General features: G+C 36.7%; 1 protein-coding gene across 11 annotated transcripts in view; it reads left to right on the forward strand.

Moving 5' to 3' along the window:
* LOC106869246 (uncharacterized) overlaps window positions 1-4,566 on the forward strand; it is a 61,487-nt gene extending 56,921 nt beyond the window's left edge. For all 11 annotated transcript variants that reach the window (XM_052966028.1, XM_052966033.1, XM_052966032.1 and 8 more), the window contains 2 exons: window positions 1,151-1,209; window positions 4,236-4,566. In XM_052966028.1, coding sequence (XP_052821988.1) covers window positions 1,151-1,209; window positions 4,236-4,310 — 134 coding nt within the window. In that variant the 3' untranslated portion in view covers window positions 4,311-4,566. The remainder of the gene's footprint in view (window positions 1-1,150; window positions 1,210-4,235) is intronic.
* The last annotated feature ends 7,575 nt before the right edge of the window (window positions 4,567-12,141 follow it).

Genomic DNA, 12,141 nt, shown 5'->3' on the forward strand with positions numbered 1-12,141 from the left:
CCAAAGGTCTCGGTCAGTAGTCATCGCCTCGGTGAGGCCCAATGTACGAAGGTCTTGCCTCACCACCTCAGCCCAGGTCTTCCTGGGCCTACCTCTTCCACAGGTTCCCTCAACTGTTAGGGTGTGGCACTTTTTCAGGCAGCTATCCTCATCCATTCTCACCACATGTCCATACCAGCGCAATCGTCTCTCTTGCACACCACAACTGATGCTTCTAATGTTCAGCTTTTCTCTCAAGATACTTACACTCTGACGGGTATTCACATTGACATTACACATCCAACGGAGCATGAAACTCTGATATATTAAAGTGGTAAAATACAGGTTATATGGTCTTAAGTTAACAAGACACTACAGCCATTGTTTTGAGTTCAACACTACAGCACATAACTCTACTTACATACGTTCCTTTTACTTACAAAACAGGATCTACTGCCTTGTCAGCTATTTGTTTGACAACCTATACAGTATTTCACAGGTCAAATGTAATGAGACTTAAAAGATCATATTATATTTCATTATTCATTTTATAAAAAATGGAAGTTGTGACAAAATTTGCTTTTGAGTCAATGTGTTTTTGTTGTAAATTAGTTTCGAGTCAATTTTATCCAGCATTTCAGCCATGCCCTTCTATATTTTTAAAATATATTTTTTAAGACTTAATATACCCCTGACTATATTATCCATGTGTTCTTTTTTTCAACATACTAGAGTGTGTTCAAAAAAAGATTAGACTGCTATTTCTAGTATGTTTAAGTAACCACATGGAGGTTCATTAGTTGACAGTTGTTCAGTTGGCAGTATGAAAACCTGCATCTATAAGAACAATACCATTATAATGGAGTCCCAGATAATTCTAAAAGACAGGATTGTCACCCATTGATCTAATCAATGGGTGACAGACACAAACATGCACATACATATGCATACCAACTACCAAATCCACTCACAAGGGTTTGGTCAACCCAAGACTATAGTAGAAAGCACTTGCTTAAGGTGCCAAACAGTGGAACTGAACCCAAAACTCTGTGGTTAGGAAGCAAACTTCTTACCATACAGCCATGCCTGTGCTTATGGTAATAAAAGTAGATTTTTCTTTGTTTTCTCATTTTTGATTTTTTTAAAATAAGCATATTTTCCTTATTTTCAGAGGAAGCACCTGAAATATTAGAAAATATTGCAAAACTTATTTTTCCTGAAAACTTTCCAGTAAGATTTCTACACTTGCATTCAATTTTAAATCAATTCCAGTGATGTAAATTTAACCTTAAAACACCCAAATTATCAATATGTAGTAAAAAGTAATTGGCAAGTCTAAAAAGTATGACTAATGAACTGCCAAAATTATAATTGCTTACATGCAATAATGTTGATTAACGTTTCAAGAATCATTACTGATAGGTGTTATAGGGTTAAATTTGCTTCATTTCATTTTTGCTTTTGTCTGTCTTAACACTGGTTTTTACTGAAAATCTCCAATTTGCCTCTTCCATTTTCACTGAATGTTTTCTGTTCTCTATGCTGTTATTTGACCTGATCGAAAAAACCAGCCTAAAATCTCTCTCAAATCACACCCTACCATATTACAAAAAGAAAAAGATGGACACATTGAATAATGCAGTAGTAGTAGTAGTAGATACAGTGTTCCTGAAAAGAAAACTGGATGGCCACAGCTGGAAACCTTTTGATTATAGGTCTACTCAACGAAGGCTTATATGGAGCTAAGTAATAATAATAATAATAATAATCCTTCCTCCTATAGGCACAAGGCGTGGAATTTTGTACAAGAAGAGCTGGTCAATCACATCAACCCCAGTGCTCAACGGGTACTATTTTATCAACCCTGAAAAGATGAAAAGCAAAGTTGGCTTTGGTGGAATTGGAACTCAGAACATAAAGCTGGAGAAAATGCGACAAAGCACTTTGTCCAGCATGCTAATTATTCTGCCAGTTTGCTGTCTTAGCCAACTCATCAACAACAATACATTTATGTGTTGTAATGTCTCATATGTTGTTAATGCATCTAAGTGTTTGAAATGATTGGAATAAGGTTTCTGGAAATGGAATTTCTTTTCTGTAGCTTAGTCAGAGGGGCAAAAACAGCATCCATGGCCCTTTCAGGGGGCTTCAAAACTGGTGTATTCTATGGCACACTATGTCTTAAGAAAATGGCAGCTTGAACATTCCATGCTGGTTGGATTGCCTTTCATCATAGATTTACCCAATCAGGACCTGAGGATATTATCATTCAATACCCTTAGATCGATTACTTTTTGTAACGGTCCACTTTGGATACCTTTAACATTTTTTCCATGACCCAGTTGTTTCTTATATCGTATTTTATATATAAATGTATCCCAGCCTGTAACATCCTTTCCATTACTGGCAATCCTTATGTAAACAAAATTTAAACAAATTGTGAGACAAAAGATTATTTGATGGTCATCAACTGCTCAATGACCCACAAATGCATTAAAATTTTTTAATTTAGAAAAGGCCTGAGTCTCAATGAGAACATTTAAATGGCCCACCTGTTGCTGGCCCTTGTCTTAGATGTTCAGTCACTTTCTCGGCTAAACTATGATACTGTAAAAGGTTGATAGTAGCAATAGAGACATTAGTCTCCCTCTATCACCTTTTAACAAAATTATATATTAAGAAACAGTAGAACAATTAACAATATAATAAAAATAAGTTTTATATTGGTGATGCTTGGCTTTACAAAACCTGTGTCATTCATCCTGGTAGCCGCTGGTTAACTTGTAATCAGCATCTGGAGATATTAAGAGCTTTGTTGGGGCATTTGAGAAGAGCAAGTTGTTGTTACATCAAAGGCATCATGCTAAAGAGGCTTAGAAAACGCACGAAACGCTTTAAGTACTGGTTTACTACACATGTGCACTTGTGGGGCTTCCGGGAAGGCAAGTCCCTTACGCACGCGTAGATTGTACTTCCTTAATGGTTGCCATAATTTCGCGCCACTACAATACTAAGTTATAGTATTTTCAGCGAGGTGTACTGAAGCCATACTAAATGAAGTTCTTTTTTCAAAGACTCAGATTCTTTATGCAGTCACTCAAGTTGCTGCCAGCATAGAAAAACAAATGTAAAATGAACAAGTGAACAAACTTCTTTATCAAGTATATTCATCCATTTTTAAGATGGTAGGGTAAAATTTGAAGGAGATATTTTGTAACAGCAATCAAGACAATCCTTCTTTAAGGGTGTGAAACTTGGATCTTGACTAAGTTCATGGCTAAGTCCCTAAATGGCTACTATACTCAGGTTTTCCAAAAGGTCTTCAGTGTCAGCTGGATGCAGAAGTTAACCAATGGGCACCTTATTCTTGTATGGTAAACTTCAACTGTTTTCTGGTTTAAAACCATCTCTTGACCCAAGGTGCCACTCTGTTACCAGTCAAGGTGCATGACCTAGCAGGTGTGGTGTTGCACTCACAATCATAAGATTAAGGTTTCGATTTCTGGACTAGGTGGTGTGTTATGCTCTTGAGCAAAATACATTTATGTTGCTCCAGTTCACTCAGCTGTAAATGAGAAGTTAACCCTGCAAAGGACTGGTGTCCCGTTCAGGAGGCAGTCCTGTAATCTCTGTTATTTATATGACATAGAAACCAGTTTAAGTTCCAGACTTATGAGTCCTAGGCCTCATGACAGACCTAAGCTATGCTAATTCTGTTGCATGAATTCAGGCCAGGCCTTTGAACTGAAGATAACTTCCTGTTTTTTTCTTCCATGCTCATGGAAGTGGCCATGACACTGCCTTTCCTTCTTTGATTAAACCATTAAAAAAAAAAAAAAAAATATATAGTCCTCAATATACAAAAAGACAGGATATGTCTCGGATACAAAACATAACAAAAATCAGAGCTGGTCATAATTTCTATAGAATATTTGTAGAGATAATCTTAACAAGTGATGTAAAGTGCACTGCTAACACAGTAGAACACGATATTGACTTATACAAATGTTTAATATACAAACTTAGTATATACTATAAAGTATAACAAAATACTGCATCCCTACAAGTCATTAAAAAGACAAGAATGTCACAATTGGATTGCATTCAGTCATGTCTATTCAGTAACAAATGAATATTAATAGAAAGATTAAGTTATTCAGCTACATTTTGTATACTTAATAATTTCATATGTATAATATGCAAAATTTATATATATTTTAATTTCGCTTTCGTTTTTTACTCTCCATTTTGTCCAGGATGAAAACATGGACGTCACTGATGGCTCTTCTCTACTAGAAATCGACTATGATATCTTTACTGTTGGGAAATAAAGAAAATGAAGCCATCTTATGCAGCAGTAATGTGGCAATCTTTTATAAAGATAAAAGCAAGCTTCTAATGAGCCAAGTCTATGACAAACCACCTCCTCCCCATTACAATTTCTGGTGGAAACCATTTAACTTCACTTATGTTGCTAATGTTTTTGGTGAACAGTATGAATGTCATAAGTTTACTATCTTCTCTCATGAATTGGTAAAGTTATGATCATGTATAATATCAATATTAAATTATACCTTATATATGTAACTATCTTCATTTTTATTCATCACGTTTGCAGTGAAAAATAATGCTGACACTACAAATGGAACAACGTTTTTTTTTTTAAGCCTTATTGAGTTCAGCTTAAACTTGGCCAGAAATAACTTTGTTCTTCACTTGTTCAGAATCATTAAAATATCTACTGGTAGATATTATACCAACTTGCCTATCTAATCAAAAGAAATTATTTCTGCTATTCTTCAGAATTATCCAAATTTTTATGGATGCAAGCAAAGCCATAGTGTTTAAAAGGTTAGCTTAACAACCACCTGGTTTTGAATTGTCTCACGGCACAGCATTTTGGGTACATTTTCGTCTATATCTTCAATCTGACCAATACCTTCTGAGTTAAATTTGGTAGACAAGCAGTATGCAGAAACCCCTGTTTTGTGTGTGTTTTCGAAACACGGAGTAGATGAAACAGGGACAACTGACGAAGGGGTATATTCTTTATGTTGCATGTCTCGTTTCTCTGTTTTTTTCGTTGTTCAAGAAAAGTTTTCTATGTTACGTTTCTCATTGTGTTTAACATTTTTTTTTTTTATGTCCTGTACCCATATATGCATGTATATATGTATGTATATATGCATATATATATAATCGATAAAGGTTGTTCGTCATTTTTTTTCAGTCTGCGGAGAAATGGCTAAAATTTGCCCTGCTTATAATTATACTATATGTTACATATTTATGTGTATATAAATACATATATGATAAGAAGTAAAAGGGATTAATAAATTCAACCAGACAGCTATAAAGCACTTTGAATTTAGCCCATTTTGGATTGCTTTGAGAACATTGTTACCATACATTTTAGTATATATTGACTGGTATAAAAAGATACTGAAAAAAATACCTTTTTTCCATATCTAAATATGTTAGCAAACTGAAATGATCGTTGGTAATGTACGGTATGTGATTTTTTTCTATTCTCATTCTTGTTTTGTATGTATATAACTATACATATGAGAGAGAGAGAGAGAGCTAGATTTGGTTCCTGTAACAAACCTACAAAACTTTCAGTTGGGGGCTGAACCAAACTGTTTTTAAATAGATAGTCCACCCTTGTTAAACCAGATATCAGATAAACCATACAAAATCTGTGTAGAAGAGAGTGACTGTTAGCATTGACTTCCACCATTACCTTTTATTACCAATGTTGTAGAGACATATATTCTGGCTGTGCTAGGATAGTGTTGTGTACCTACCTACCAAAGGCAGTAAATTCATTCTAAACATGAAGCTTCTCAATAATATATCTCACAATGGAAAATTAATTTTTCTGTCCTGTTATGAAATAATGTGGCAGTTGTTCTGAGCTAGCACTACATACCATACAGCGAGCTGTATTATGAAATATGCTGAGAGGATGGTTGGTGGGTATAATGAGAGATTGAAACAAGCATCACTTCACCAATATACATCCTGGTTATTCACTTTTACAATCTTCTTTAGAAAATTTACCCTTTCTTTCTAGCACTACCTTATTCCCCTTAAGCAGCCTCTGAATTCATTTACTGTTCCAATTTATTTATTTATTCTCGCAGCTTTTATCTGTAGTGGCGCGAAATTATAGCCGCCATTGAGGAAGTACTATTCAGCGCATGTGCAAGGGACTTCACCACCGGAAGCCCCTCAAGTTGCGCATGCGTAGTAAAACTGGTACTAAAACAGTGAGTTTCATTTTCTCAGAGAGTTGAGGACAGACCTTCTACATGACAACTCCTCACTCCTCAACGAAGCACTCTTCACCACAATGCCTTCGATGGTGATAGCTACTTGCTTCTCTGGCAGGCATCAAGGAAGCCCTTAACCTTCCAATACCAACTACAACTTAATCAGTGGCTGCTAAGCTGAATGACAGGAATTGTGAAACCAAGCATCATCAGAACAATAAAACTTATTTTTATTATGTTGTAAAATTGTTCTAATGTCTCTTCATATATAATGCTGTTAAAAGGTGATAGAGAGAGACTAAATTCTCTATGACAACTATCAAAATTTTTACATATCTATATTCAGCATGTTATTCTTATTCACTTTCACACTCTCATCGGCAGCGTGCTTTCATGGTGAGAAGTTTTATACATAAATTCATTGAGAATTTATTAACTGAAACTGGTTTTCTTTATAATTCTGATTTGCAGTTTCATAACTTAATCTGATCATAATTTAGTTTCTTAATCTACTAATAAATACTCAGAAATAAAGATTATACCAGGTCAAAATAGCCTTAAGTTTACTCTTTTACTCGTTTCAGTCATTTGACTGCGGCCATGCTGGAGCACCGCCTTTTAGTCGAGCAAATCGACCCCAGGACTTATTCTTTGTAAGCCTAGTACTTATTCTATTGGTCCCTTTTGCCGAACTGCTAAGTTACGGGGACGTAAACACACCACCATCAGTTGTCAAGCGATGCTGGGGGGACAAACACAGACACACAAACATATACATATATATGACGGGCTTCTTTCAGTTTCCGTCTACCAAATCCACTCACAAGGCTTTGGTCAGCCCGAGGCTATAGTAGAAGACACTTGCCCGAGGTGCCACACAGTGGGACTGAACCCGGAATCATGTGGTTGGTAAGCAAGCTACTTACCACACAGCCACTCCTACACCTAGGAGTTTATTTTTTAGTAATACTTATGCCAGACTAGAAGGTTTAGCATAATGCACACTGTGACAGAAATCACAACATACAAAACTTGTGCTGCTCTGCAACTTGCATTGATATTTCAACAATTAAGCATCTTTCAGCTTTACGGGATAATAATAATTCAAAGAAGCATATAACTTTATCGATCAAACAGAAATTGAAACCTGTTAGAAGCTGGTGACTTGCTGGCAAAAGTTTGTGAAAAGCAGGATGTAAAAGCAAATGCAAGGTTAAGGAAGCACTCATTGTATTTTTTCTAACCCTTTCATTACCATATTTATTTTGAGATGCTCTGTGTTTCTTTCAATTCCATGAGAAGACTCGGCAAGCCAAGTGAGACCTGAATCCAAGGCCTCTGCCAGGGGTGTAGCCAGCCCACTTATGCGTACCTTTCCTTCTTTGGACACTAAACTCCACTTGCGAAGACTTGTTGAGGCAAGTGAAATGGAAATCAAACTAAACTCGACAACTGGCACCCATGCCAACAGCGTCTCCTTCATTGGACACGAAACTCAGCTTGCAAAGGCCTGTTGGGGCAAGCGAAAGCGAAATCTTGATGGCACCGTTGCCTTCCTGGTACTTGTGCCGGTGGCACGTGTAAAGACATTCGAGCAAGATCGTTGCCAGTGCCGCTAGACTGGCTCCTGTGCAGGTGGCACGTAAAATTCACCATTTTGAGCGTGGCCGTTGCCAGTACTGCCTGACTGGCATTCGTGCCGGTGGCACATAAAAGCAGCCACTACACTCTCTGAGTGGTTGGCGTTAGGAAGGGCATCCAGCTGTAGAAACTCTGCCAAATAAGATTGGAGCCTTCTGGTTCACTAGTCCTCAGTTAAATCCACTTTCCATGCTAGCATGGATTGGACGATTTGACTGAGGACTGGTGAACCAGATGGCTTCACCAGGCTCCAATCTGATTTGGCAGAGTTTCTACAGTTGGATGCCCTTCCTAACACCAACCACTCCGTGAGTGTAGTGGGTGCTTTTACATGCCACCGGCACGAAGGCCAGTCAGGTGGTACTGGCAACGGCCATGCTCGAAATGGTATATTTTATGTGCCACCTGCACAGGAGCCAGTCTAGCGGCACTGGCTCAAGATAAAAAAACTATAGTTTAATTGTAAAAATGTTTGTTCAAAAAAAGATATGCCCTGCATATCCAGTTTGCTGTCTTCATATTTTATCCAACGGAGATTACAAGCACAAAATGCATTGATGCAGAAATTAAGAACGAACTGTTCACAGAAAATACTATAAAGAAAGAAACTACACTGGCCTAAATCACAGATTATATTAAATAATTTATGGCATGTGTGGTAAGAAGCTTGCTGCCCAACTATATGGTTCTGGGTTCAGTCCCACTGCGTGGGAGCTTGGCCAAGTGTCTTCTGCCATAGCCTCGGGTCAACCAAAGCCTTGTAAGTGGATTTGGAAGACAGAAACTGAAAGAAGCCTGTTGTATATATATATGTGTGTGTTTTTGTCCTCCAACCATCGCTTGACGACCAATGTTGATGTGTCTATGCCCCTGTAACTTAGAAGTTCGGCAAAAGAGACTGATAGAATAAGTACTAGGCTTACAAAGAATAAGTGCTGGGGTCGATTTGTTCGGCTAAAGATGGTGCTCCAGCATGGCCGCAGTGAGATGACTGAAACAAGTAAAAGAATAAAAAATTTGGCCTAACAGCATATGTTCTAGAACCCAATTTTTCCACCTGACTACTGTATTATTGTGTGTTGCATGATGGAAGAATCATTTCTTATTAAATCAAGGTTGAGAAAAATATATATAATAATAATATCAGGGATAAAATCCAAAATTACAGGTAAAAACTCTTTAAAATCAATTTATCAAAAATTAAAATTAAATTAAGCTTCACAGTATAATATATAAATATATAGTTTTAGGGAAAAGAACCAAGGTTCATGACCTCATCGATGAAAATCCATTGTCACATAGAAAAAAATTTATAATTAGAAGTATAATATAATACAAAGTAAATATCATAAGATCAAGCTAATATTATCTTGATCTTATGATATTTACTTTGTATTATATTATACTTTTTTATTGTGCTTTTAATTATTAATTTTTTCTATATGTGACAATGGATTTTCATCGATGAGTTCAGGAACCTTGGTTCTTTTCCCTAAAACTATATATATATATATATATATCATGGAAAGCGGACGTTAAACGATGATGATGATGATGATATATTCCACTAACTGAAATATAATGGAATGAGTAGTCAGAGACTTAAACATAAATGTATGAGGAATGACTTTTAAAAAAATGAATGTTTAGCTGTGGAAACTCTGCCAAATTAGATTGGAGCCTGGTGTTGCCATCCGGTTTCACCAGTCCTCAGTCAAATCGTCCAACCCATGCTAGCATGGAAAGCGGATGTTAAACGATGATGATGATGACTACTACTATATGCCTATCTCAACTCATTAGTATGACAGTCGTGTTTTCATGTGTAAAATCAACTCTTATCATATATACACTTTCATTGGAGCCAGTGAAGTACTCCCCCCATCAAAAAAAAAAAATTGCAACAGTTTTCATCTTGCAAGTTACTTGGCAACCCCACTGGTGTCGGTGCCACATAAAAAAAAAAAAAATCACCCAGTACACTGTAAAGTGGTTGGCCTTAAGAAAAGCATCCAGCCATAGAAATCATACCAAACCAGATAATGGAGCCTGGTATAGCTCTCTGGCTTACCAGTTCCTGACAAATCATCCAACGTATGCCAACATGAAAAAGATGGATGCTAAATGAGGAAAGGCTGTAAGAACAGAAATGTTTAAACAAACAGAGGCAGACATCTTTTTTTAACAAGTGTAGAAATTGTGTTAATTCCTTCAAGAATCAAGTCTTCTTATGAGACATAGGTTTGGCTGTGTACTTAACAAAGTGTTGCTTCCCAACCACTTGGTTTTGGAATCTATCCCACTACATGACAACTTGTGCAAGTATTTCCTACTAGACTTAGCAGAGTCTTGTGGGTGGATTTGGCAGTCAGGAGCTCTCCGTATATGTGTATCTTTGTTCCTCACCACTATTTGGTAATGGCTGTTGGTTTGTTTACATCCCCATAACTTAGAAATTAGGTAAAAGACTGACAAAGTACCAAACTTTAAAACAATTAGCACTGGGGGGGGGGGCAGTTTATTCAAATAAAACCTTCAAGTACCCCAAGCGTATTCACAATCCAATGACTGAAACCAATAAAAGTTAGGTGTAATAACAAAGCATATCAAATATTAAATGTGCTTTAAAAATTATTTCATTACCATTAGTGGTATCCACTGATGTGATCAGCCCTTAATGGTTTCGAAGTACCTTTTTTTGTTTTCTTTCACACGAAACAGCTGAAGATGCACACTTAATAATTGTATAATGCTTAAATCCATTAAGTTAATTTTTAAAGAATTATTTCAAGCGAAAGTGAAATTGTGATGGCACCTGTGCCCAGCATCGCCTTTCTGGCACTTGTGCCCGCGGCATGTGTAAGGACTTTCGAGCGAGATCGTTGCCAGTGCCCCTGGACTGGCTCTTGTGCGGGTGGCACATAAAATACACCATTTTGAGCGTAGCCGTTGCCAGTGCCGGTGGCACGTAAAAGCAGCCACTACACTCTCAGAGTGGTTGGCGTTAGGAAGGGCATCCAGCTGTAGAAACTCTGCCAAATCAGATTGGAGCCTGGTGTTGCCATCCGATTTCACCAGTCCTCAGTCAAATCGTCCAGCCCATGCTAGCATGGAAAGCGGACATTAAACAACGACGAATTATATCAATATGCTACACCTACACCACAACTGCAAAACCTATGGTATGTGAATCATGCATAACTAATGAAATATTTTCAATGAATAACCCCAAAGAAAGGGGTTATGCTTATTGCCTTTATAGGTCTCTCAAGACCAGTGAGATCAACAGTATTGATGATGTTGAACAAGTCAAATCTCCTTCAAACCATGCCCTATAACAATGACAGTGAATCTGTTTTTTTGCATGGCACTTTAAACTTCATTTATAATCCTATTGTTCTGTATTTTTGAGAAGAGGAATTCTGTACATTATCTACACTGGACGGATATGTGTTCTCATCTTGTTTGTTGTTACCACAATGTTTCGGTTGATTTAACTCTCCAGCCTGTATCAAGTGTCCTCATGGAATTTTGAACCCAAACCTGGGTTCTCATTCCTAAGGTTGTTTTTTTTTTATATTATTTATTCAATAAATAATAATATCAAAAAAATACCTTAGGAATGAGAACCTAGGGTTGGGTTCAAAATTACACCAGGACACCTGATGAAGACTGGAAAGTAAATCAGCCAAAACATGGTAACAACAAACAAGATGAGGTTGCATATCCATCCAAGGTATATAATAATCCTATTATTGCAAGGAGACTATTTTAAAGTTCGGTGTGTGTCTGCAAAAGACCAGAAGTGCATCACTATTGATGTGTGTCATAAGTTTGCCATCACTGCTCTATTGTCATCATCTTTAAAATAGGATAAAATTATTTTTAAGAAAATGCCATGCTGAATAATTGTAGACCTAGATATATATCTGAAATAAACTGGGGATATTCATAACTGGAATCCATGTTGATTTGGGAGTAAACATCAGCAGAGAATTTCTAAACGTTGATGAATTTATGAGAAACATGTATGAGGAAACTAAAAAGATATTTCATCGAAGTCGACAGGTTTGCAAACATACAACCTCTAAATCAGTGGTTCTCAACCAGGGTCCATATAAGATTTTGTTGTTAAAATTTATCTGTAATAAATTGGTTTTACTTCTATAATACACAAAATATTTTGAATTTTTTATACAATTCCTAATAATATTTATGTGTACCTTTCCTTCTTTGGACCTGTTGA

This window comes from Octopus bimaculoides, chromosome 3, assembly GCF_001194135.2.
Source record: "Octopus bimaculoides isolate UCB-OBI-ISO-001 chromosome 3, ASM119413v2, whole genome shotgun sequence".
In the NCBI taxonomy this organism is placed as follows: Eukaryota; Metazoa; Mollusca; class Cephalopoda; order Octopoda; family Octopodidae; genus Octopus; species Octopus bimaculoides.